This window comes from Anguilla rostrata, chromosome 3, assembly GCF_018555375.3.
Source record: "Anguilla rostrata isolate EN2019 chromosome 3, ASM1855537v3, whole genome shotgun sequence".
Lineage (NCBI taxonomy): Eukaryota > Metazoa > Chordata > Actinopteri > Anguilliformes > Anguillidae > Anguilla > Anguilla rostrata.
In genome coordinates, this window is record NC_057935.1 from 69281725 (window position 1) to 69309525 (window position 27801).

Consider the following 27801-nt stretch of genomic DNA (forward strand, 5'->3'; position numbering starts at 1 on the left):
GGTTTGATTGTAGCAGCGCTCTTTGTGTGTCACAGATACATTTCCCACCAGGAGGCCTTTCACTTTCAACACGAATTGTCATGCGGCAGCCATATTGTCCAGCGTACCAATTTTTTAAAAAACTCATACACTGTGTCACAATACACATACCCTGCGTCACGATACAGAAGCATCTGTGAATCAGTAACAAAATCAGCCCTATTTACCTTCCCTGATTCAATTTGCATTTGAATTACATTCAGTTATATCACCTGTCAGTAGCACAATGCACTGCACTTGTATTTGCTGATGCTAGTTTATTTGCACTGTCTAACAGCATAAGCCTGTTACACAGAGATGTGCACAGAAATGCATTCAACAGATTGACATACAACAATAATAATAATAATAATAATAATAATAATAATAAACTGTGTCCATTTCTACTTATGGAATGAAAATATGCCCCACCCCAGGGAAAATTCACAAGCAGCCCTCCTTGCTGGTCTGGTTCTCCAACAGCAGTCCTCCCTGGGGAAACTGCACGTCCCTTTTCTTTTCACAAACACTGACACCTGTCCGATAGGCTCTACACCTGTGCATCGTACCTTTGGGCGGACAGCCACACACACTCACCAGTTCGGTAAAGTGGAACGCACAAGCAGCGTTTGTGTGCACATCAAAAGACACTTTAAAAAACATTCCGTCCTAATAATAAATCCCCAAATGGTATTGTTTTATGAGACATTTCTTTTATTATTACTTTTTAGATATAGGTATTCCAGAGTTCTAACAAGTGGCACACACTGACGATGTATCGTACATACAGTACTCAACATTCAGCTAACATTACCGGAAAGGCCACAAAAAGCACATATGGGTTTCCAAAACAAAGCGTATGGCTCCTGATAATTTTGTGATGAATTTGAATAATCCCATCATAAATTGCAATATTGCAGCATATATCATAAATATCATTAATCGTGTCCATTTCATCTCCATTAAGAATGTACACTTGGTGCAGTGCATGAAGTTACCCTGTCCCTTTGTTTCACAGCTTTGACTGAGAGAAACCCAATAAAATGCAATTTAACCTGCAACTAGGAACCATATACGGCCCCAAAAAAACAGCACCGACTAATATAGAGTGTAAAGAGTAACAAATGCATTCAACAATGATGGGTGTAGCACTCATTAGCTTTTTGCTAACACCTGTCATAGTTACGTTTGAACGCAAGCTTGTAAGGTGGATGAGGAAAGTATTAAAATGTTTACTTACTAGCCAGATATCCATCCGCAACCTCTGTTTCCATAGTCAGGGGGCAGGGCTGTAGGGATCAAGGGGAAGCATCCGATTAGCAGAGAGGCCTTTTGAAAGTGGAGGAACATGGACAGGTCTCCCCATTCCCACTTCCCCGACCAGTGCCGGCCCTAGCCTTGGAGGGTCCCCAAAGAAGGTTTTGATTTGGGGGACCCCCATCCCGCCCGCCCACCCCCAAAATAATACATACATTTTAGAATAAGTAGAAGGTCCCCTGGTTGTCGCAGGACTCTGGGGTCGAGGGTCGGAGTCACAGAGGGCTAAAAAACTCACCCCTTCATACAGAGCCACTGTCTTCTCATCCACCAACAGAAGGCAATCTTTAAAGCAATCTTTAAAGTATGGCTGCCCAACCCAGTTCCTGGAGATATAACATCCTGTAGGTCTTCATTTCAGCCCAAATTTGGCACACCTGATTCAACTAAGGAGCAGCTCAATAATCTCTATAGAATAGACATAGCTGTTTAAGGAGGTGCGCATTGTTCGGGTTGGAGTGTAAACCTACTCGACAGTAGATCTTCAGGAACAGGATTGGGCAGCCCTGCTCTATCTGTTGAACGAGGTGTGCATTGTCAGTGCTGGATTGAGAACCTACAGGACAGTAGAACTCGAGGATCTAGGATGGGCAGCCCTGCCTTAAAGTAGGTATGAGTTGCGCATGCGACAAACCTACTGATCTGAGGTACATAAAACACTGAAGGCAGAGATGCTTAAGAATTCACCTTTACATATCACCGGGTTGGGTCAATTCAATTTCATAATTACGCTTTGGGATTTTGTAAATCATGAACTGACTGCATGGAAACGGAATCGACGCCAACACAGCATGTCACAGAAGGGGTTCAATTCATCCGCTACGTAGCTGTATCTTTAGAAATGAAGTCTTCTCAAAAGCATATAGGTCAACTTGCGTATGTGTTATACATATTGATTCTAAGTCAATAATGGTTATAGTATGATAATTGCTAAAATTAACAAAAAAAATAGTCATACGCAGAAAAGCATAATCCCTGATAACACCTCAAAAGCTTCACATTAAAGAGAAATCATTTGGAGCACAAGAAGTCCTGGTACAATGTATCTGCAAAAGAGCTTAGACTTCCGCATATGACTTCCTATGAGAGAATCACACAGCACAGAATGCAATTTTTCTCATTTGTCCAGTGACATTTAAAATGTGGTCACATTTTAGTGTCTCAAGACTACAAACGAGCACACAAAGTGCGTGTTGACGAGGACGCACGATAAAAACGTTCAATTTAATGAGCATATTTTTATCTGATTTTATGGCTGTGGGTATCGGCTCACATAAACATTCGGACATTTAAAACATCAGGAGTTAAAGACGTTGTACATAAATGCATAAGCAGTACAATGGTAACTTATATGAACTCATATATGTAACTACCATATGGAACAGGCACCTAATACAGCAAAATGAACAGCGCCGCTTTGGCTGCAATACTGTGGTCTCCAGAAAACAAGTTTCTATAGCGCATGCGTTTTAAAATAAAAATAGCATTGACTGGTTAGAGTAGAGGACAGATACTTCAGCGCTTGGCTCAATGGTGAATCGTCTCCTCTTGGTGTGCAGTAGCTACAGTATTTTGAGAAAAATAGAAATGCATTGAATAAAAAGTTAAACAAACTATGGGAAACAGTGAATCTCTCTGGTCAGCTGGGTTTACATTAGCTGTTAATCGTTCATTGCCGCACAACTGACTCCTGCTCAGACCACTAAACCAACAAATGTCAAATAAAAAAAAAATAAATAAAAAAATTGATTAAAAAAACATTTAATTCAAATTTAGTTTGTAGCGATCCAACTGTTGCTGAGGTATTGATGGAAAAAGCTATGCAACGTTGGCTTGTGGCATTCGCTGTGGAAGTGGTTTCCTCTCACTGCTGCAGTCTGTCATTGGGTAAGCTCTACAGTGACTGTGCCATTTCAGAGAACATGGAACAAACTGTGTTCTGCCAAGTTATTTGTCAAAGCAACAGGTTTAAATGTTTATCTGAGAAAAATGGTGGGGAAAAAAAAACAGAAGATACAAGATCCAAGAAGCAAATTTGGCTTTTTTGAATACTGAGAATTAGCCTACAGTTATTTATTTATGCCCCTATCATTAAATCAATATATATCATACAATGAATGCATAGTAATAAGTAAGTAGGCTTTTTGTAGTCTTTCTTTCAGTAAAAAAATAAACTAAAATAAAAACATTTAATTTGCCTTGGAAGGGAAAAGCTAAGTTATATGCCAGCCATCCAAATGCATACTGTCATTTTCTTTTTTTTTTTTTAAAGAAGAAGGCGATTCGAAGACAGGACTTCACACATTTCACACATGAGGACACAGAAGAAACTAGCAGCAGTGTGCCACTGGAGCGTACGAGAAGTTAACTTTGAGGTGGATATTTCGATGATTAACTGAATCACCTCGAGCCAGCCCTTATGTGAAAGCAAACCTCTCTCCTAATGGTTTCAGGTCCTTTTAAAGACAGACTTTAAGCCAAAATTAAACCTGTGCGTGAGATGTGAGGTGCAAACCAACCACCAAACTCGTGACCACCAAGAGGAAACCTGCTCCATTAAATTAAAGGCCAACTATTTGTTCTCAGGGATTTGTTTTAAAATGACTCACTGCAGACCACGCTGTCACATTTAATTGAGCTTCTGGATCACAGAAAGACATAGGCCTAACCTTAAACATAGCTTGGCAGTGTGGGCCAGTGACAAACTGAGGAAAGCATTTACATTTTGCCGAAATCATCATCGAGTGCTTTTCAAAGCACATGAAGCTCAAAACAAGAGATCTTTTTCAACAACAGAGGGTGCCTAGAACACCTGGCAATACAACACACACGACACTTTCTTGACAAAAACCCATTCTCTCTACAAAAATAAATAAATAAATAAATAAATACTGGATTAAAACAGTTGCACTTTCATGAACTGGAAGAGTGCCCTTTTCTCGTTTAAATGGGAGAGTCTGATATGTTCCTGTTTTTCAGGTAAATGATCCACTCTATAATTATGTGGAGCCAAAAGCCTGCAGTGAAGAGGAACCTGTTCAGGGGTGGTCAAGCTGATGAATTAAAGCCTGAGTCCACTGGAATGGCGGCCGAGACCCTTCCGTTTCCTAGTATCTGTCTCACTTCACTGCTAAGGCTGGACCATACCAACACTTCAAAAATAACTATCGGCCACTTCCCTACACTTCTTACGACCTTCTGTCGCACATATACAACATCGCTCACTAGTTCAGTTCTGTGGCTCGGCGTAAGAACGGTCCGTGAAATGAATTCAATTTAACGTAACAAAAACAAAAATGAAGTGAAGTGAAGTGAAGTGAAGTGAAATGAAATGAAATGAAATAAAATGGCTCCCATGATTTAGGTTCTGTCGTTATTGCAGGCTCCATATTGCCGTTTCCTCCTCGGCAGCTTTTAAAATGGACAGGGGTAGAAATCAATTCCGAAATTTACCACAGTCTAGCACTCGTCAAGAAAAATGCTACATGGACAGCAAGTTCTAGCAGAACTTAGTGCCACTGCTGTTATAGATCCTCCATATGGGTCAGTCAACCAACAGATTCAGCTCTGTGTATTATCAACAATCTATCATGAACTGACTGAATTGGAGGCTGTGTAGTGTATTTACTTCACTAACTACACCAGGCTTGTAACTCAAGAGGCTGCAAGTTCAAATCCCAGGCTAAGCACTGCCGCTGTACACTTTGGTACCAGGCTCTTTTCCTTGTTTCCGTAAATACAAAGCTTTATAAATTGAGAGTATGAACACAACAGAACAGCGTAGGCTTCTCTAAATAAGGAGACCTGCTAAACAAATAAATTGTATTATAATGAATTAAACACATATCTATATATCGAATTTTAACTACCTACAGTAGATGATTCCAATCATAATATAATCAAGCATTATATAAAAGTTCAAAATGCTACTTTAAAAACAGTAAAGTATATAGGGTGAAGTATAAACATGCTATACTTTCTAATGCATATGGACATGAGTTATGATTTAACATTAAAATATACATTTTAATGCTTGTGAACAAATCACAGACTTAATCACGAGTGTTTCATTGCCTAGAATAATTTTCATTAAAGCTGTGCCTTGCAAGTCAAATTGTCTCTATTACTTGAAATAATAAGTCCACGTTGGTTACAGTACAAGTCTTTTCTCCTCAAAAAAGGAGTCATTTGTAAACATTCAACATGCTTAATCAGTATCAGTGATGACATAAATAGAACTTGACTGAAAGCTATATATCTCATACGGAAAGTGAAAAAGACACCATCCACACAATGTCACCAAACAGCACGATTCTGGTTACAAAAATCAGTTATCTAGGTGTCTAGAGATATGGTATGAATGTGACACTACAGAACTGAGTAAATATATAAAGATATATATCATAATTTTCATATGAATTTACTTTTTAAAGACATCTTTACAAGTCTGAGGTGTCAAACAACAATGAAGAGCACTGTGGACAGATGTTCCACCTTTTTTTTCTTCTTTTTTTTCAGTTTCTCACCAATGATTTAGGGAACTCCTTAGCAGAAAATCCCATAAATTACCGTATTATTACATCTCCTGGAAGCCAGTCAACAATGTATCCTGTAAATGAACACATCAGCCAAACTTTCATTTTCATTCTTTGCTCAGTATAAAAAATAAATAAGTAAACACTTTCGCTCTGTAGCCTAATATGTCTCTGCAAATGGCGAAAGTAAGGAATGTATTAAATAAAATGGACTGAGGCTGGTCCATACCGTAGATTAGCCCCAGACGCCAAACGATGCCCACATTTACTGTTCTCGAACGATCCGAAGACGCAGTTAATGATCCAAGCGCTTAATGCTGCTGTGAAACTCGTAACTGCAACTTCAGAAATCGCAGGTACACTACCGTGTGTCATCTCAGTACTTCTGACAGTTACATATAGCCTGACCGCATTTTTTTTATTTTATCTTTTTTTTTAAATCACATTTACTTTGACTTTACCCTTAAACCGACAACACTGGCAAGTAAGAACAACCAAAAGCGGGGCAGACCACACGTAGCTGTGTTTCGGTTTGATACTTAGGGGCATCAGCCGCGTCCTTCACTGTTCTGACCAACCAATACACATGAATAATGACACGTTACGTTAAGTTCAGTCTGGACTTCTCGCTGGTAGCTGACAGGTAAGCCTACTATATTTTGAGTAGTTAAGAATGTAACCGCTACATAGTGGAATAAGATTTTTTTTTTTTCACAGCTCATTTATTTCACTGGTGAAGTTCCAAAATGAGCTTCATTGTATACACACGACGGTGATGTTTTATTATATCATTTTATAATATATGGTGCTGCACTACAGTATTACGTTGGCTTATACGATGTTCAATTATGAATGAAAAATTACTTCATAAAGTTTACCTTGTGTTGGTTCCCCCGAACAAGTGCTTATCGATGTTCAGCCGGGAAAGAAAAGGATGCACACTCTCCTTGTAAAATAAAATGAAATGAAACGAAATGAAATAAAATAAAATAAAATATATTTTAATTGCTGTCGATGTGCTTGCGCTGAATAAGCAGTGGTTTGAAATGCCACTTGTCCCTCCTTATAATGTAGGCTGCAACTATCCCGCTTCAACAATTAAAAAAAAAAAAAGTTCAAGAAATTGTGGTTTTAAAGTCTTGACGGGGGACTTTAACCAGCAGCAACAGGAAATCGGCTTGTTCCCCAACTAAGACTGCAGGAGCAGAATGTTACACCAAGTACATTTGTTCGGTTACTTCCTCTGCCAAACGAGCCCGTCAACTTTTCCACTTTAGGCTACTGAAGACCCCCCGCACCTGTGGAGCGCCGCGTTCCCCTTCCCTTTGAGCTGCAGCCTGCTGACAAAAAATCTTAAATAGGCTAATAATACAGCGAAGAATAGTCTGATTTATCAATATATAATGCGCAAAGTTAACATGAAGGCACATTAGAGGTTTGGGCGCAAGGAGACATACAGTAGCTACGTTGTTTAAAAAAGAAAGAAAACTGGATGCACCGGTTTCTAAGGAATTGACCGGAGAAAATAAAAGGGAACGGCCTATTTTTCCACCGAAGTAGTCGGGATTTCTTTGGTCTTTGACACAACGCCCACATAATGCAATGTAGCCTAGTCTGCGATAAATTCCATCCTGTCAATATCTGTCAATATGTTTTTTATTAAATTTAAAAAGCGTAAATTTTAACATCCCCGTATTTAACTATGCGACCTATACATTTTAATTCTGATTAGATAGGGTTGATTTGGGAAGCAAAATTGAGACGTCTGGTCTTCCAATTTTTTTTTTTTTTTTTTTTTTACAGTAGCATAATGGGGCGTGTCTTCGAACTACAGTCACTCAGTCGCTGCAACTAACTAACTGCTGTACACGATTCCATTAAGCATTGGCAACTGGTGCGCAGCAATGCCGTGGACAACCAAATGGACTGGTCTCCATTTCTTCCAACATTACACGTACCAGACTATTCTCAACTTCGCCGGTATAGGTAGCGCAGTTCAGCAACAAGTGATCCGGCCACTGCGCTACTGCACACTGTCATTCTGATAAATTAGCCCGCCGTTGAGAGGCACTTATTTCTGCAGCGCTTGTATCCCGTACGAACACGCTACATGTTAGCTACTACAATGAGATGCTGCTGTTCGATGCAGTGTGCGCATTAAGGCTCGTTTTAATGGAAAATGGCTATTAGCCGGAATTAGCATTATGTTGTAGAAGTTGGATATATATGCATATATTTTATTTTACCTTAAAAGGACAGAAGATGACAGTATCCCATCGTGTTTGCTTTAGAGCTTGACATTGAGTGCATTTCCTATTTTTCTCCTATTTGTTTGGTAGAATAAAACTACGTTCTATTGTAACAGATCCGCAGCAACAGTTAATCCCCTCGCTTACTTCCTCCATCTTCGAAGCCAGAACAGACAGAGAGGCTATGCTGAGAACTTGGTCTGACGCAGAGAAACGGATCCCCTGAGCGAGCCGCTGTGCTCGACAATCGATTACAGGACTTTAGAGACGCGTTGCTATTGTTGCAGGTTTGTTTGTTTATTTATTTATTTATTTATTTATTCATTTATTTATTTGACTATAACGTTATGGGAAAGATACTGGCAGTGTGTAGGCTATCCCTTGTTAGAAATAATTACAGTATAGTACTATTAAATAATTAATAGTATATTGTAAGCATATTGCACCCCCCCCCCCCCCAACACACACACCAAGGCTAAAGTTATCATAGCTTAGCAACATAGTTAAGAGCCATTTGCAGATTTTGTAAAAGAAATTATTAAAAGAGAATATAAGCATTGATAAATAAATATAGTAGTACAACAAATGCAAATAAAATGTAATAGAAATAAATCCAAATAAGTAATCATGTAATTGTTGGGGGGGGGTCCAGAAATTCAAGATTACATACAACACAGCCTATCACAGTTTGTATTACTGAGACGTCTTCATCTTCTCACTCAAACTCATGGGATGTTACAGAAGAAACTGACTCAGTTAGTGATGGGTAGAACAAAGCAAATGGCTATGAATTTGCCTAATCAGTACAATTAATGTCGGCCTCTGCTGCATATAGCTACTAATACTATATCTCTAATGATTTCACGAGCCACTAACCTCTAATTTGTTAGCACAGTGAATGCTACTGCAAAATAAACAGCTTTGAGTGGTTCAATACTGGCGTAGGACAGGACATTATCCTGCCGCAGATAGCCGTAGATAGCCTACTGGTGATAGAGCGTTCCGAGATGACAATACATCTAATAACTGAGCACAACTAGTCGGCCATAGTTCGAGGGGCAGAATTCTGTGTTATGCCATTGCCTTGGCAACAGATTGGAACCCTGCCAGGTATTTATGGGAGATGTGGGAATCTACACCGAGAGACATGTGTTCTTTATTGCCATCAAGTGCGTGTGTGAGTTTACTGACTTACTTCTAGAAGAGCGGTGTCATTCCTTGTGCAGAATTCCTGACACCAGTTGGCTCCATGCGATTCACAAACTGTATGTCTGTATTAATTCACAAACTGCATGTCAGTGTGACTTAAGAGGTACTATGGCCAATAACCCAATAAAGCCCAGATTTTTCCCAGAAATTTCATGCATATAATAATTTGCACAATATATATATATATATATTTGCCTATAATATATATATATATATATATATATATATATATATATATATATATATATTCACGGATAGAAAAAGAGTGGTAGAGACTTCGGCAACTTCAGTTGCCCACAGGCTTCAATGGGTTAACCCAAATTCCCTTCCTTTCCCTTTTAAACCCACACGTGCATTTTGGACACTACACCTGATGTTTAACTAAACCTAAAGTGTAAATTAATCCCTAATTAATTGCAAATTAAAATCCACATACTAGCATCCAAAAATATGCTCACTTTATTAATGTACAATGAAATCAAGTATGTTCTATAGTCTATCATGGCGGAGCTACAAAATGCCTTTTTTGTTCTCTCTCTAGCTCCCTCTTGTGATTACAGTCAGCAACATATTCACCTATCTGCTTCACCTGTACACAGCACAGAGAACCCAACCACATTGCTTCACTAATGCAATGTCTGATGCTTAACATTACATTTCATTGTATGTTGAAAAGAGCTCCTGGAGCAGACATCGAATTGCGAACTACCATAGTTGAGGCACTTGTACAGAGTAAAACATTTGGGTAAACGGAACTCGGAAAGAGTACATTTAATAAGTAGAGGACTCTCATAAACGGTCATGGAGGTAAATGAACACTGGAAAATTTATTGTGTGACATCGCAGAACAAAGCAGTCTTAAAATATCATTTCACAAAATTGATAGTTCACAAAAGTTTTAAAGACTCCCTTTTGGTAATAGGATAAGCAGCTTCTTGTGTAAATTAATTATTAATAAAAAGACACTGCGTGATTTCTGCCTAGATCTCATATGGAAAATTAAATCACACATCATGTTGGACAAATATGTTTAATATACGTACTTCCTCATCTTGGCTACTTTTACATTAAAGGGGGAATATTAAATTACGGTTGCCTTTTTTGCTAACTGTAAATTTATAAATCCAATAGTCTTCCACTACTACATAATCTGTCATCCAAAGTATTGTACATATCCTCCTAAATCATGGCTTATAGAGATTAAGTGTTTATTTTTTTCTTTTGACATAACACAAGTGCCTTTGAATGACAAAAAACATGTTACAGTGAAAATATTTTCAAAAAATATTATTTTATTTGATTTTTATTGAATGAACCTTGCAGTGTGGGTTTCAGCATAGTAGAATATGTGCACTTTTTCGCTTTGGATAAAAGCGTCTGCCAAATAATGTAATGTAATGTAATGTAATATGGTGTCTGGGATAAAGACCAGAGACTCATGTCCTTTATAGGTGACAAAAAATAACTGAAATAATTGTGGGGTCTGAGGAGGATAAGGAGGATTTTTTTATGTTTGGAATTTCCATTAACTATCTGCATCTTATATTATTCCAAATTCATGTCTATATGCCTTTTCTTTATTTTATTTAATAGTACTTTTGATGATCTGTCACATCACAATTTCAAATCTAAACATTCAATAATAGTTTACTAAAACAAGATATATATATATAATGGAAATAAATATCAAATAAATATCAAATACGAACATACATTTGCATCTATTTACATTGTCTAATTGGAATAGATATGTACTGCTTATGGCAGTAAAACAACTTCAGTGCAAATAGTAAGTTGCGAGAAAATGTTGGCTTATTGCATTGTGATGAGATTTACTGTGTTTGGACTTTAGGAAAAAAATGAGCGAAGTAAAAATGGCACACTCATTTCCAAATCTGTCATATAAACGACTGCTATGTCTTTCTTTCAGCCATATTATTCATTCAAGACTGTGCTACATAACACGCTGTCCTGTCTGTTTTAAATAATTCACGAGGGGTGGCTCTTTGCTTTTATGTATATGTTCCAACATTACAACAATGGAACCTCAAAGTTATAATTGAATAATGAGGAGACTCTACAATATTTGCCTATGTTGAAAATGTCATAAAAAATAGACTGATTTAAAGAATTTAAATCCTTCATTGACTGGAATTGTTAATTATATTACTGAGACTATTTTTTATTTTTTCCAGTTGGGTACTCTCTGTTTGCACTTGAACCTTAGTTTACGTCAATATCCAACAATCAAACCAGCAGAAACTGGAAGTGCATTATTTATGTCCAACTGAACGATATGTTTTGCTTTCAGTGGCCTGCATTCTCTGCCCACTTTTGACCGCTGTTTGATTTTGTTCTGCCCTTATTTTTATAATCACAAAGAAGAAGAAAAAACTACAGATGGGGAAAAACCTGAATAAATGAGTGGAGAAACATTACAGATGCACATGCTTCCATTCAGGTGTAATGCAGGATACAATTAATTGATTAACACCATATCATGCTCTGTAACATGTATACAAATGCTGAGCAGGCCCAATGGGCCTTGATCTTGGATCAAGATGGCAAGAGGAAAAGATCGAAGTGACTTTGAAAGAGGGTTTCTAATTGGGGCACGGATGACAGGAGCTTCAGTCACAAAGGCTGCTCAACTGGCTTGTGTTTCAATAGGAACAGTGACTAAAGTGACATCTGCATTTAGATCTATGGGAAAGACATCAGTAAATAGGGCTGGAAATTGTGGTCGAAAGCACACGTTCGCTGTCCGTGATGCTCGTGCGTTAGTGCGATATGTAAGGAAAAACAGAAAGAGCAACTCCTCCTCAGCTGACTGAGAAAGTCAATGTAGGATGTGATCAGACTGTGTCAGCAAGAACAGTCTGTCAACAACTACATAGGTATATTATACTGTAGTAGGGTTGCAGTGTATAAACCCCTCATTACAAAGAATGAATGCACATTTGAGAGTTCAGTGGTGCAAAAAAGTTGCAAAACTACAGAGTTGTGGAAAAATGTGATGTGGTCAGATGAGTCATCCTTCACCATATTCTCAACAAGTGGGCGAGTGCATGTGTGGCCTACGCCAAGAGAATGGCACATGCCAGAATGCTTGACCCCTACAGTGAGAGGAGTCTGATGGCTCTGTTATGTTGTGGGGGGGTGGGGGGGGCGTTAAGTCTATTCATAGTTAGAATTTCATACTTTTGAGATCTCATTCAAATTTAATCAAGTCTACAGCTATGAAGGTTTAAAAAAGCATGCATGTTTCAAAATGACCGACAGAATGAAGGGTCTTGTGTTGGGATCCAGTGGATTTAAATTGAGTTGAATTTGCCAAAAACAAAGCCTTAATTTGCTGATGCTTATTTTTAGGGGGTGCTCACGGGAGGGGTGTACTGACTGCGTGGTACATTGGGGTTTTTTCTGGATACAACTGACTACTCTGGACTAATATCCATGATCAGAGAAACACATTGATATTTTTTAGCTGAATGTGTACACAGTACTGATTGGACCATAATCTTAGAGCTGCTGGCTAGACACAACACTTTGAGCAGGAATATGATCAGTCACTTGCATTCTAGGATATTCATTGTCCATTATTGTTTTGCTTTGAATCTTTACAAAGTCCAGCTGGTGTACTTGTTTACTTGCCTCTATTGCAGCAAAGCTATGCAGTAGCACATGGGGGGGTAGCTTTACCTTCGCATGGTGGTGGTGGTGGAACCTTCGCTAGCCACTGCTAGCAAGCCATAGCTTTCAGTCTGCAGCTGAGCCAGCTTTGTTCTGTAACACAAGCACACACATTTACACACATATGGACCTATAATTTAATCATTTATTTTATTGCTTTTTTTTTCCTTTAGCATCTTTACATAGTTTAGATAGTGTATTTCTTTATGTGCCTCTTTACTGCAAAAATAAATGTACACAAACAGTACAATGTGTAGCACATCATCAAACATATAAACATTAAAGATAATACAACATTTACTCCTTAAACATAAAGATTAGAAACAGAACACTATGAAACAAATAAAGCTGTTGTGTTTGATCACATCTAGGCTTTCTTGAGAGCAAGTTTATTATGCAGCAGCCAGCTATCCATGTTGGAGTGAAGTAAGACGTTATAATCATACATATGATCATGAGTTTGCAGATCTAGTGAGCTCATCCGTCAGGTGGCTCTATCTCTACTTTAGCCATCGTCTTCCACTAGTTCTAAAAGAGCACTAGGACTGAGTGTACGCGACCCATCATGTACAGTAGGCATGAGATGCCTAGCCTGCTGGTGTACTCCTCGGTGCTACAGGGTGACATTTCCTCTGCTGCTTGGTGTTTATTTCAGTGTGTTTTTTTTTTTTGGTTTTTTTTGGCAAGCCTTTGATTTGCACGGGCTTCCTCGTCAGTAGCAAAGCAGCGTTTTTTTGCACAAACGCACACCACTGGGGTCTCACGCCAGTACATTTCCACTGCTTGAGTTTGGTGTTTGAAGTGCAATGTAAACCGTTACTAGACCCCCTCCCACCTCTCTCCCACCTCTCTCTCTCTCTCTCTCTCTCTCTGTCTCTCTCTCTCTCTCTCTCTCTGTCTCTCTCTCTTTCTTTCTCTCTCTCTCTCTCTCTTTCTCTCTCTGTGTCTCTCTCTCTCTCTCTCTCTTTCTTTATCTCTCTGTGTGTCTCTCTCTCTCTCTCAGCCCTCCAGTTGAGGTACAGGGGGGAATTTGGCCCGGGTTAGCCAAGCAAGGACCTCCACATGCAGCAAATGGAGGTCCCACTGCATTACAGACTGCAGAAATCCAATGCAGAAAGCCATGCGGAAATCCATGCGGAAAGCCATGCAGAATGGCACGTAGAAAAGCCATGCATTCGCTGCATGGCATGGCTTTTGGCACAAATGTGTCGTTATCACTTCAGGCATCAGCGCAAATAAAGGCTATCTCTCTGGCTGATGTCACCGCTGATAGCCCCTACTCAAACTGATCTGATCGCTGACTGACAGCCCCTTCAGTTTGCTTCTGTCCTGAACGAGGGAGTCGACACTTTTCAATAGCGAAATCGGAACCCCAGGCACGCACTTCACGCTCTTCTGATTTTTTTCTAAACCGGGCGCATTCACCGAATTTGCATTTACCGTTGAAGTAAAAGACCGAGAGCTTTGGCTGCATTAAACTGATACGCACCTGAAATCCTGCCAAATAACTCTCATTGTGCAACTCATTATGATTAGAACACCCTTTAGAAATAAATACGCAAACACCATTTCCTTGAAATGTCAAATTAGAAAAAGAATTCCAGGGCTTAAAAATGAAATAGAACACAATTTAAAAGGAATAAATTCATGACTGATATGGAACTATTTTTTATTTTTATTTTTTTTTAAAACCCCAATCAGAGCAACTTCTGCACATCACCAAAAAAGGCCCCACATTGTGTCTAGTGCGGCTTTTTTTTTTGGGCCAAGAGCCCAGCGTGTAAAACGCGAGAGCGTTTCTCGGCTGGGCCCTGCCTCGTCAGTTACACGCTCGGAGATAAGCATCAGCTCTGCGCAGACACGGCGGCCTCGAGGCCGTCCCGGGAAAGCCGCGCGGACGCAAACTCCGGCGCGCGGTCAGACGTAGCCCTTCCGCCGCAGAAATCAATCGGGCCTCGTATCGCAGCCATCGGGCTCTCGTAACCGACGGTCCAGTCCCTCCCGTCTGACGACTCTCTGAACAGCAGAGAGAGCAGTGTGGGGCCCTCACAGGCCCTGATGCCCCCCCCGCACGCTCCTTACACCCCCCCCCCCCTCCACCCGCCACCCGCCACCCGCCACCCCCACAACAGTACTGCTGCGGCCTGGAATGAACTCACAGCCCTCACAGCTCTTTCCGCCACTGAAATGTCACTGCTGACTGCTTGACCAGCGCGCCGCGCCTTTCGTGACACCCTCCCAATCTCGGCGCTCGATGCTCCTGACCTATTTTTTTTTTTTTGTCGAGACGCGGAGTTTCGCTGAACTTTCTAACGCTTCTAAGCACGGGGCGGATAGACTCACCCTAGGAGACCCTGGTCACGGTTCTTCTACTGATTTAGGAAACAGAAATTATTATGTAATGTTCCATCCCTCCCCCCCACACACTCATTTTATGTGCTGAGGACTTTCACACCTCTGGCAGCAGCATTCTGGAAATTCAAATGTTTCGCAAGATCACCCGACCACGACCCTGTGATTGACATCTGTCGACCCAGTTCTAGATCCCGACCGTGACTTGAAGCGTTCTCTGACTCTGTACGCCACCCTTATGTGAGCATCTGGTAGGAAAAATTAACTGCTTCTTTGCTTGAACCCACATGGGGGAAAAAAACAACAAACAAACTGACATGACTGCTGGAATTATCAATACATTTATCTCAGATGTACTTCACTCTGTGATTTATTTGTCTTTGTTTTAAAGTTCACCAGTTCAGATGACATTTCCACTGCATTCGGCATTTAAAATTGCAGGTGTGCTGCTTTTTCCTTTGAACTGAACACGGCTTCAAGGACACTGAACTGGTTGTATTGGCCTCCAACATTACTGGCACTCTTTGTTAAAGATGTGCAAAGGAGGCTGTTTAAAATAAATATGGGTCATGGGCTATGTTGCATGTTCAACAAAGGGAAAATTCTATTTTTTACACAAATAAAATTACCCAGACAAAAATATTGTCTTTGGCACATTTTATGTCTTTTTCCAAAAAGATATGTCACAAGTATTCACATACCTAAAACCTCTTTCAAATGAAGAAAAAATAATTATAATAATAATCTGAATGAACATGTTGTTTTTTAAAGTTTACTTTAATCTTTGGAAACTTGGGGTAGAAAACCTTGGGTTTACAAAAATGAGGTAAAAAATGTAAAATGTAACAGACATAAAAGATCTATGTTTCATCCATCAAAGCTATATCAAAGGAAACTAGACAAAGATGTTATTCTCTCTCACAACAAATACTGTAAAATGCTAAAGATGCCACTTTTGGAAATGAAGTCAATAATTAAGAACCACCGGAGCAATATTAAACCTGCCTGTTAGAGGACACAAGTGAACACAGCTGCCACACAAACCAAGGCAGACAGTTTAGGAGGCAAAGAAAAATGTTCAGGCAATACATAACATAACGTAACGTAACGTAACGTAACGTAACGTAACGTAACGTAACGTAACGTAACGTAACGTAACGTAACGTAACGTAACGTAACGTAACGTAACGTAACGTAACGTAACATAACATAACATAACATAACATAACATAACATAACATAACATAACATAACATAACATAACATAACATAACATAACATAACATAACATAACATAACATAACATAGCATAACATAACATAACATAACATAACATAACGTAAGATGAGAACAGGCCATTCAGCCCAACACTGCTCGTCTATTCCCACCACTAAACTGTACTCAATGCTTAGTTTACCTAAAAGCTAGATAGTATCTAACACTGTATCAAGCCGGGCCTTGAATACCCCCAGTGTTTCTGCCTCCACTACATGTCCAGGCAAGCCATTCCACACATTGACCACTCTCTGTGTGAAAAAATATTCCCTAATGTCTGTGTGAAATTTACCCTTTGCCAGTTTCCATTTATGCCCCCTCGTTCTGCCAACCAAACTCAACTTGAATATTTTCCTGTGGTTCACTTTGTTAATCCCTTTAATAAATGTAAAAGCCTCAATCAAATCTCCCCTAAGTCTCCTTTTACTAAGCTTGAAAAGTCCAAGTCCATCTCAAGCGTTTCCTCATAACAATACACGGTTAACTGAACACAAAATGGTCTTTTACGGCAAAGCCCACCTCAGTCTCCAGATTGTTTCTGATCAAAAGATAATGTGGTTAGAACTGAACAGTGCATATCCATATAAAAGGAATTTGAGAACATTCTCTACAGAGGAATGAACAAAAATCCCCTGAGAAGTTCAGGAATCTCATAAAACACCGTGGAAGTGTCATCCTTGTGAAGGGAGGGTTCACAAAGTACTGATAATATGGATTTAAGTATTTTAGAAAATGTGTTCTTTTGGTTGATTGCATTGAAACATTGCCATGGTATTTTTTTTTTTTTTACACATTTGAAAATTCAAATATTTTAAACAGTCTTTTTTATCTTCATCATCAGTGTGATACAGTGTGCAGTTTTTTCACCCTTTGCCATGTGATTTGAGTCAATGTTGTGTTGCAACACAAATCTTCACCATACACTGATTTCTTGAAGCCTGAAACAGGTTATTCTCAAGGATTTGCCTGTCCATTACATTACAAGCTCTTAGCAGATGCTCTTATCCAGAGCGACTTACACTTAACTTTTTAAAATTAATTAATTAATTAATTAATATATTTATTTTATAAATCAAACCTGTGATCTTTAGGTTACAAGACCAGCTCCTTACCTATTATACTACACTACACTGCTGCCTGTATTTGGCTCAATCCGTCTGTACCTTCACAAACAACAAGCTTCCCAGTTCCTACTGCCGAAAAGCAATCCCATAGCATAATGCTGCCACCACCATGCTTGATGGGGACTGAGCAGGCTCTCTTCTTTGCTCAACTGCTTTAATTCAGACAAATTGGTAGGTTTTCGAGCATGGGCTGCATGTTTCAGGTCCTGCCACAGCATCTCTCATTGGGTTCAAGTCACAGCTTCGATTAGGCCATGCCAGAACTTTCATTTTGTTCCTTGTCAGCCAATCAGATGTGGACTTTTGCTTTTTGTGCTTTGGGTCATTGTGTCTTGCTGTGCTGCATAACCCCAATTACGCTTCAGCTTCAGCTCACAGACAGATAACCAGACATTCTCCAAAATAATTTTCTGGTACAGAGCAGAATTCACCGCTCCTTCAATCGTGGCAAGTCATTCAGCTCCCGAGGCAGCAAAGCATCCCCACACCATCACACTAAAACCACCATGTCAGCATGATGCTCTTACTGTGAAATGCTGCATTTGCTTTAAATCAGACGTGATGGGACCCGTGTCATCTAAAAAGTTCCACTATTGACTCATCTGTCCATGGAACGTTATCCCAAAAGGTCTGGCGATCATCCAACCGCATTTTTGCAAATGTGAGATGAGCACTGACGTCACTCTTCAGTAGCAGTATCTTTCTTATTGTGGAGCAACCTGACTCAATGCCAGCCCGCAGGTTGATGACTTACTGCATGCGATCACCGATCGCAGCATCCTGATTGGCTGTGGAATCATTGTGGTGAGTCACGCGCAAGAGGCATCCCCACTTGAAATCCCCCTTTATAAAGCTATGAATCATTAAATAGCTACCGCTACACCGGAAGTTGAAGTGTACAGAGCGAGGTGGCATAGAGACTCAGATGGAGGTCTGTAAGAAGGAGCAAGGCCAGTCCAAACCTCGCCTATAAATTATTCAACGTCATTCAGCCGGACGGGGCAGTCACCTTGTCTGCTCTTCCCGGTGGTGTTGGGCCTCCCCTCCTTCTAGATTTTCCACGCCTTTGGTAACAGAAGATTTCGAGCGAATAATCAGAACGTGGCGCGAGTGCAGATGTTGGTGCTCACGGTTGCGGTTTGATGCCACGAACGCAAACGCTTCGAACGTCAACAGGCGAACAGGACGGAGCGCGCGCGGCTGACGTCGGCCCTCAGGAAGCGCTGAGAGACGCCCGTATTCATCAGCAGAAAAATGTGTCATAAAGCCGCTAACCCTAACCGCCCAGCACTAACCCTCTGTTAGGGATGTGGTATCGCCTCTTTTCATCCTCCTCCCTTCCTCCCTTCCTCCCTGCCTCTACACACGCAATGATATCACATTCTAATTGTGGGCCACAAATACAGATATTAATCCTGTATGCTCTCTTATTTAAAAAATAAAAAAAATATATAATATATATATATATATATATATATATATATATATATATATACATATATAAAATAAATAAGCGAAACCGCAAACGCGAGCTCGGAATGCCCACGTAACACGAACACCGCTCTGCTGGATATTTCGGCTGCTTCCTGCCGTGGAGGGAAGGGCAGCGATGTGAAACCGCGTGCGCGAGCGCTCAGCCGACCTCAACATCAGACGCGACCAGCGACAGCGCTGTACGTTTAAACAGGAAATGTTTTTACACTCGGCGTTTGGAAATAACCTCGGGCCATTTGCAGGAGAAAGCCATTTTGCGCTCCGAGTAGACAGACGGGTGGAGGACAGCGGGTTATCATAACTTGGTTATTGAAATGAAATGACAAGCTGTTCTGTTTGTGCAAGGTCTTTTTTTTTAAAAGTGTGAATCCTATTTAATTTATCATTCGAAATAACTCAAGCAATTAGCTCTGCCTGCTATTAAAAATATTTTTAAAAATAAGATTGACTATGCATCAAGTATCCTAGATAAAAAATATGTACGGTTGCCAGACTTAGTCAAAAGTCAATTTTGTTGGTTGGGTTTATTTCATAGATCCCACATTAGTTGATAAGTTGCTATCCAGATGTTTACTGGACAAGGGTAAGAATAATTCCTACATTTTAAACAAATCTACAGTATCACAATGAGGGACTTGACTATGTTACCTGAAGTAGAACAAAAAGGGGAAATTAAAATATTATTTAATTCACACATTCTAGATGATTCTGTTTTGTTTTGGGGAAGGCCCTTTCCTGTTTCAACATGGCAATGCCCCTGGGCACACAACGAGGTCCATATAGAAATGGTTTTGTCAAGAATGGTGTGGAAGAACTTGACTGGCATGCACAGAGCCCTGATCTCAACCCCATCAAACAGATTTGGGATCAATTGCAAATCCACCTGTGAGCCAGGCCTAATCGCCCAATCAGTATCCGACCTCACTAATGCTCTTCTGGCTGAATGGAAGCAAATCCCTGCAGCAATGCTCCAACATCTACTATAAAGCCTTCCCAGAACAGTAGAGGTTGTTATGACAGCAAAGGGTGGACCAACTCCATGTTAATGCCCATAATTTTGGATGAGATGTTGGATGTCAGGCGTCCACATAATGTTGGCCATGTAGTGTAAATTTATCTGTAGATTTAATAGTGAGCGTCAGGCGGTTCTGAGCGGCACAGCCGCAGGCCAATGCTGCTCCCTAGCGTTTCAAATGGGAGACTGCACAGAAACTGCAGGTGCGTCTTTTTAAATCTTACCGTATTTACTCAACCTCGCAATTAGCCGTTTCGCCATTTACCTGAACGTTTATGGTTAATATGCATTTCTATACGTCCAGTATAGACACATGATTTAAAAATTCCCCCTTATAAAAGTGCTTCAGTACATGAAACTATTTATTTATTTATTTATTTACTGTTTTTATTATTATTTTTATTTAATTTAAACTATTGGCTTAACGGCATGAGGGGCTTTGGCTGGGGGTAAAACACTAAACAGTGGAGACGTGTTCCGATGTCTTCTTGCAGAATTAATTACGGTTAAAAAAAAACAGTAGCCTATCATACATCATACATACACTTAGTCTGCAGTGCATCCCGTTAAATTTCTAGCGTCTGGCAAGTCACATAATTTAGCAAATAAATACGGATAAATATATATATGGTAACACAATTTTCACCAATCACTTAACTTAAAATTATATACCAAACGTCTAATCAACGGCGAACACTTTACATTATTACATATGCAGCGGTACTATAGATAGATGGAAGGGTCACAGGCAGTTTTCAGAACGAATGTAAAGCAACATTTAAACTCACAATTTCAAAGGTGGTAAAATAATAAATCAGCCATACGCATTCCGAATATCTTTATCGAGGAGCCTAAGTCGACTTTACACGCAGAGACACACTAACGTTACTCTCACCTTTAAACTCGAGGGGAGGCGTTTTCCGGGTTTCTTCGTTTCCGCAGCAACAAAAGCACGCTCAGTCCTGGAATACTACACGTATCGCGAGAAGGAGGTTGTGTTTCTGTTACCCGACGTAGTTGGGTAGTTGAGAGAGGCTGCACTGTATAGTTAAAAGGAAGTTGGATATTTAAATGAATTTTTGTGGGCACCGAGAATTTGGCACTTTTTGAATGTTTACGCCCCAGTTCAACTTTTGATTGTCTGTGTTTGGTATCTCACTGGAGCTGTCTCTAGGGTAACAATTTTCTCTAAAGCATATGACTATTATGATTTTACACTTGCTTTACAATAAATGTAATTTTAGGGTTTCCATAGGCACTGAATCAGCATAATAATCTGAATAATTATACCATGTGTGTTTAATTCTGACCCTCATAAAAATATTTTCTTTGCAAGTGGAGAAGAAGGAAAGTAAATGTGGACAAGATATACAAAAAAGATTCTGCATGTCCAGTACAGTTTGAAATTTATACACACACATATACTAAAACTAAAAATAGATTGGCATTTACATGAAAAAAAAAAAAACAAACAAAAAAAAAAACAGCTAGTCTTGTACAGAGGCCAACAAGAAGGGGGAATCATTTGCAATCACGACACACGACCAATTCATTTGGAAGACTGAATATTCCATAATAAAAAAACTGGATAACTCAAAATTGTGTACATTTGTCAATATGTCAATGGCAATTCCCTCTACAAAACAGCTAACCCAGTGAATATTCTGGTGGTAAAAGTATATGCATCATTGTCTAGGCGTTCAGGTGAAAACCTAGCTACATTTGGTTGAAAAGTGAAAGTTTCCTAGAAGACTAGGACGTAACCAGGCTATCTGGGTATCACCTGAGCCATATTGAAATTGACCTAGACCATTTATGTCAAAATGTCTCTCAACCCTAGATTTCTACTGATCTTGTTATCTAGATTCCGACTTTTGCTCTCTGGATAGACAGGAGAAAGTACTGAAAGTTTCTGGAGCACATAAACAAAATATAAAAGAACAGGTCCAGTCAGCTGACAGCACGGCACGTCTGTGGTCACAGACGAGGCAACAGATGGCACAGATATTTATATATTTATAAATGTATTTATTGCAAGGGCAATCTGTTACATTAGATTTGAAAGTAGACTTTGTTGATATGGTGTACTTTGCTGTATTGTAACTGTTGCTCGGTTGAAGGGATGCTTTCAAGAAATGCCCGTTGGGTTTTGAGATGAATGTGACTGCATTCATCTCAGGTAATGTACAGTAAGTTACATGTGGAAAGCAATGTCAGGAAACCTCCAAAGGCTTTGTCACCAAATGTTGTAAACTTGAATGCGGAGTGGGCGGAGTGTAGCACAGTGGGTAAGGAACTGGGCTTGTAACCGAAAGGTCGTAGGTTCGATTCCCGGGTAAGGACACTGCCGTTGTACTCTTGAGCAAGGTACTTAACCTGAAATTGCTTCAGTATATATCCAGCTGTATAAATGGATACAATGTAAAAGTTGTGTAAGTCGCTCTGGATAAGAGCGTCTGCTAAATGCCTGTAATGTAATGTAATGAATGCACACATCAAGGCACTGCTCAGTGCCATCTGGCCGAACAATTTTCCACAAAAGTTGACAAATTAACGGGAGGTGTTAAAAAAGGTTTTAAGCACCGTCCAAGCAGAAAAATTGCACTACACTGCGTTTCTAAGAAACAATGACACGGAAAAGTTCGGACCAGAGCCGGCCTTAGGGTTTTGATTACGTCACCAATAGGTCTGGGAGTCGCCAATCCTTAAGCAAGAATGTTGTTTTGGCCCCAAACTGCTCCCCCCCCCCCCAAAAAAAGAAGAAATGTGTGGCTAAAGGATGGTTGTGGCCTTAAATGACTGCACATGGAATTCATTTCAGTAGCCGACTGTGGTTCAGAACATCATTAAAGCTCCAAAACAAAATGGCCGACCAGTACCTCAATTTCTATTTCAGATCTGTGGACCTGGAGGCAGAACATCTCACCAAGTGCTACTGTGCTGGCACAGCTCAGCGAAGTGCTGGGTCACAAAGGGATTAGGGTGGCGGTCCATCACCCTGTTCCTAGAGATCTTCTGTCCTGTAGGTTTTCACTCCAATCCTAACAAAGTACACCTCGTTCTACAGCTAGAGCAGGGTTGCCCAATCTTGTTTCTGGAGATCTACCATCCTGTAGGTTTTCACTCCAACCCTAACAAAGCACACCTCATTCAACAGCCATAGCAGGACTTCCCAACACTGTTCCTGGAGATCTACTGTCCTGTAGGTTTTCACTCCAACCCTAACAAAGCACATCTCATTCGACAGCTAGAGCAGGACTGCCCAACCCTCTTCCTGGAGATCTACCACTCAGTAGGTTTTCACTCCATCCATAACAAAGCACACTTCATTCAACAGCTAGATATTTCTTTTAACAGGTAACAAGTAGAATCAGGGTGTATTAAATACAAATAAGGGTACAAATGAAAGCCTACAAGATAGTAGATGGGCCACAGCTCATGGAAAATGGCAAAAAGTCTTGTTGAATTGATCCATTGGTTTGAGAGGAGAAAAATCAGAATGCATGAGATGTACAACTTAAAAAATGAATGGCAAAAAACAGGCTCAGCATAAAGCACATCATGATCAAAAACAATAAATAGTCAATGCATCAAAAAATTTTGGAGAAGCTGTGGGAACACTGACAAACATATTGCAGCTACGCCCTGATGCTCTTCAAAAGAAACAAAAGTTAATTTCAACCAGCACATACATTCCTTGAGGCTGTTTGTGTTTTTTTTTTTTTTTTTTTACCTCAAGCAAGTCTACACACTTGACTTGACAAAACGCCCTCTGGACTGCAGGATTTCAGGGTTGGACAAAAACATTCTTCCAAATCTGTGAATTACAAATGATTTTCACATTTTAAAAAAATTGCACTACAAAGGTACTGGAGTTCTGGTGCGAAGTGAATACAATCTTTATAAATGTTGCACAGAAAGCAAAATAATACATCAACAGAGAAAGATGTGTCTCTTCATATGGAAAAGTGTATTCCAAGCATTGTCATGCAATAACAATGGATGCTGTTGAAAAATTGACATTGAGTCATATACTCGCACAATATAAACCTTACATTTTAATTTTGTTTAATTTAATATGTTTGATTTTTCATTGGCACATCCCTTCTGCAAACCATTAAGTAATTATTATGAATAGCCTTCTATTTATACACTTTTGTTTGTGATGATATTACTACATTCATGTGTAAAGGCTACTTCCCAGAGATAAAGGAAAAGCAATTACACAGCACAATGTGGATGAGTGGGGAGATGTAATGTGATAATTGTCTGACGCTTGCAGCCCATGAAGATTCGACTGAACTCACGCAGAGACGTGTCAGGTGAGAAATTCTGCTTTGGAAAAAAAATCGGTGATCCTGGCCGTAACTGGTAGCCGGTGGAGAGGGGAGAAGCACAACATGAGTATTGCTGGATTTCTCAATTAGCCTTAATGACATGACCACGCCTCCATCGCAGACAGGTGACAATATTGGTGTAGTTTATGGTAAAGAGCTGTCCTTAACTGAACAAATATAAAAAGGACTCTTGGCGCTGATTCTCAAAAAACTTTACTGTAAGTTGCAGCTATACCTGTGTAGCTAAATTGTCACCAATTTGGTAACAAGAGGTTATTATTGAGTAAGTCCAATGCAGGTGACATGGAACAACAGTTAGTGGTATTCTTAATTACACAGGTGAAGCAAGGCTGGCTGTGTTAAATCTCTCCGGCTCAAATGAAATCGTTCTGCATCATGAAGACACGTGAAATTAACAGGGGAGGTTTATCTGTTGTGTATCATGGAGATCTGGTCTATGAGTGTACAGTAATTAAAATATGTAAAATAACGAATGCTGCAGACTGTTGTTCCACGTTTCCCATGTTGAGGTAGCACAATAACCTAACCTGCATGTCGTTTGGACTGTGGGAGGGAACCAGAGTACCCACGTGGACACGAGGAGCACATGCAAACCCCACACAGGATTCAAACCAAGGCAACAGTGCTACCCACCGCACAACCATGTCGCCCTGTCCCGACCCCATAGTTTAGGATGCCTTAGTTTAGCATGCCTTAGCTCATATGAATGGTGTGCCTGGAACCGACAGGCTACTGTATCCACACCTGTGCTTCTCCTCAGTGAGTGGGACAGTAGGCTGCTCTCCCATTGGACCCCTGTGGTAATGAATGGCCTGTTTTGTGGAAAATAACTCATGAACATGTGCACTTTTCCGTGTGCGCATGTGACTGGCACAGTTGTGTTTAAACAGGCAAACTTTCTCATTTCAAATTATGGAGAAAAAAAATGAAAAGAAAGTAATTGATGGTTGTTCTGCTTCACGTTACATTAGCAGTATTCACAACCTGTATTCAATGATTATTACACAATTCTTGTGCTGTACGCTGTCAGAAACAAGTAGATTAACGGCACATATACATTGTCCTGATCATTGTTTTCACTATCGTTATGGTGTGCTTGGTAAAAAAAAAAAAAAAAGATAAACTGCGTTTTAAATCACAGTCGTTTCCTGAGCACAACGGGGACTGCAGTCGGTTTCGGATAAGTCAGTCAGCTAAATGTTCGCCCTCGCTTGCTAAGACCGAAAGCTGCTGTAACAGATCATGGCGTTGTGCCACGTTACGCAGGGAGGGAGATAACAGGGTCAGACTGTCCTGTCCCCTTCCGGGAACACAGAGATAAACATGCACAAATCTCTCAAAACTCCCACAAAATGCTTCACATCTGCAAAAAGAACAAGCAAAAGAAGATGAAAAAAAAGATAATTAATCAGCAGTGGTTTAACTCCAGGTATTCCTGTGAAGATTCTATGGATTAGCACATTGCAGATCGTAGCTAACCCGGGGTGTACCACCGCTAGATTCACAGTAAATAGGCCATGGCCTCAACAGTGGAGGCATGGGCTCCTTTATCATCTGACACTATCGGAGTATGTCCTTTCACAGAAATGCATTTTCGTACAGCCTTATAAGGCAACGCTGAATTTACTTCGAATAAATTGGCCGTTGCCATCCCCTCCCCTGCCTGGCGGATCATTGTTTGTCCTTTGTTGTGGTCTTGTATTTTTGTATCTTTGTTGAAAACAATAAAAAAATAAAAATGTAAAAAAACTCCCACAAAATGTTATAAATTATTCAAATAAATATCATAATGACAAATTGTCCTCCTTAGATCTTAAATATTAAAAGAAATAAACTCAATGTCAAATGGATGGAAATATTTTATTAAAACTAGTAATAAAAAGGAACATTGCAAAAGAAAATGTGAAGGTTGCAAGAACAGTCTGAGAGATCCTTTGCTGTTTTTGACTTTTGAGATCCACTAAATTTATACTTGCTCACTGGAACATTATGCAGCAAAGTAACATTCTGCTAAGAAAACCATTTTGATTCAGAAAAGGGGTACATACTCCAAGTTTGTGCAGAGACAAGAGGTACAGATACTGCATACAGTAACTGTGCAGTTGAACTAGTGGATTGAAAGAATGAAAGAAAGCAGCAACTTGCTGCACTTATCTTGGAAGATACGGTATGTCTGCTAGAAACTCCTATGTGAACAACCATGTAATGTCAGGCATTGAAATTGTATTAATACACTTACAATTTATTTAAAAGAAAAAAAAAAATTCAATTCAAATACTTTCAGTTTCAAATACTTTGCCCCATTTTTAATCCAAATGAGAACGCCCAGTCGTATTCATCAACACTGTTGCAACCTCTGCTGTGGATTGGAGAGAGCACACACAATCATGGAAGGTGCCGCTGGCTATTACAATGCAGTAGACAAGTTGTGCACGCGCAGATATGTCAGTTGAGGTGATATGCTGCTCAACAGGCAGACTGTGAACATGCGATCAATCAGTTTGGTGGGGGGGAGGGGGGGGGCTCTAGCGGACAATAAAATGCTATACATTACAGGCATTTAGCAGACGCTCTTATCCAGAGCGACTTACACAACTTTTTACATAGCATTTTACATTGTATCCATTTATACAGCAGGATATATACTGAAGCAATGCAGGTTAAGTACCTTGCTCAAGGGTACAACGGCAGTGTCCTTACCCGGGAATCGAACCTGCGACCTTTCGGTTACAAGCCCAGCTCCTTACCCACTGTGCTACACTCCGCCTGAAATGTGCTCTTCCCTGATATTGCAGAGCCAACTGTACACTCCCCCATGGAGCTGCCGGCTACAGTCTGCACTGGCGCGTTCGAGATGTGAATCTGTGGAAGCCCTCAGTGCACTTGAACAGCTCCTTAAAGGGATATTCACGTTCTCTTCTTACTGTATGTCATATCGTTTCTGTGTTATTGTATATTTTTACTGGCCCAAACAGCTTTTTGTGTGTGACGAAGGATGCCTGTATATTGGACACAGAAGTTTCCAAGGGCCTGTTGGCTTTACATTGGCTTGTGTGGAGGTATTAAGAGATTTGTGGTTTAAAGCAATAAAAAAAAAAAAACACATTTAAAGTAATTTAAAAGCAGTGTGCACAGTGATATTATGTTTTCAGAGGCTGTACA

The 27801-nt window shown here is 40.0% G+C and overlaps 1 protein-coding gene across 6 annotated transcripts in view; it reads right to left on the reverse strand.

Annotated features, from left to right (window-relative positions):
* LOC135251773 (zinc finger protein Helios-like) overlaps nucleotides 1–13094 on the reverse strand; it is a 43492-nt gene extending 30398 nt beyond the window's left edge. The window contains exons 1-3 of one of the 6 annotated variants that reach the window (XM_064329535.1): nucleotides 8117–8395; nucleotides 6749–6816; nucleotides 1259–1307 (exon numbers count right to left, since the gene is read on the reverse strand). In XM_064329535.1, coding sequence (XP_064185605.1) covers nucleotides 1259–1292 — 34 coding nt within the window. In that variant the 5' untranslated portion in view covers nucleotides 1293–1307; nucleotides 6749–6816; nucleotides 8117–8395. Of the gene's footprint in view, nucleotides 1–1258; nucleotides 1308–6099; nucleotides 6703–6748; nucleotides 8015–8116; nucleotides 8397–13030 lie in introns of those variants that run through there. The other 5 variants (XM_064329538.1, XM_064329536.1, XM_064329539.1 and 2 more) reach the window with 5 other exon arrangements.
* Nucleotides 13095–27801: the final 14707 nt, after the last annotated feature.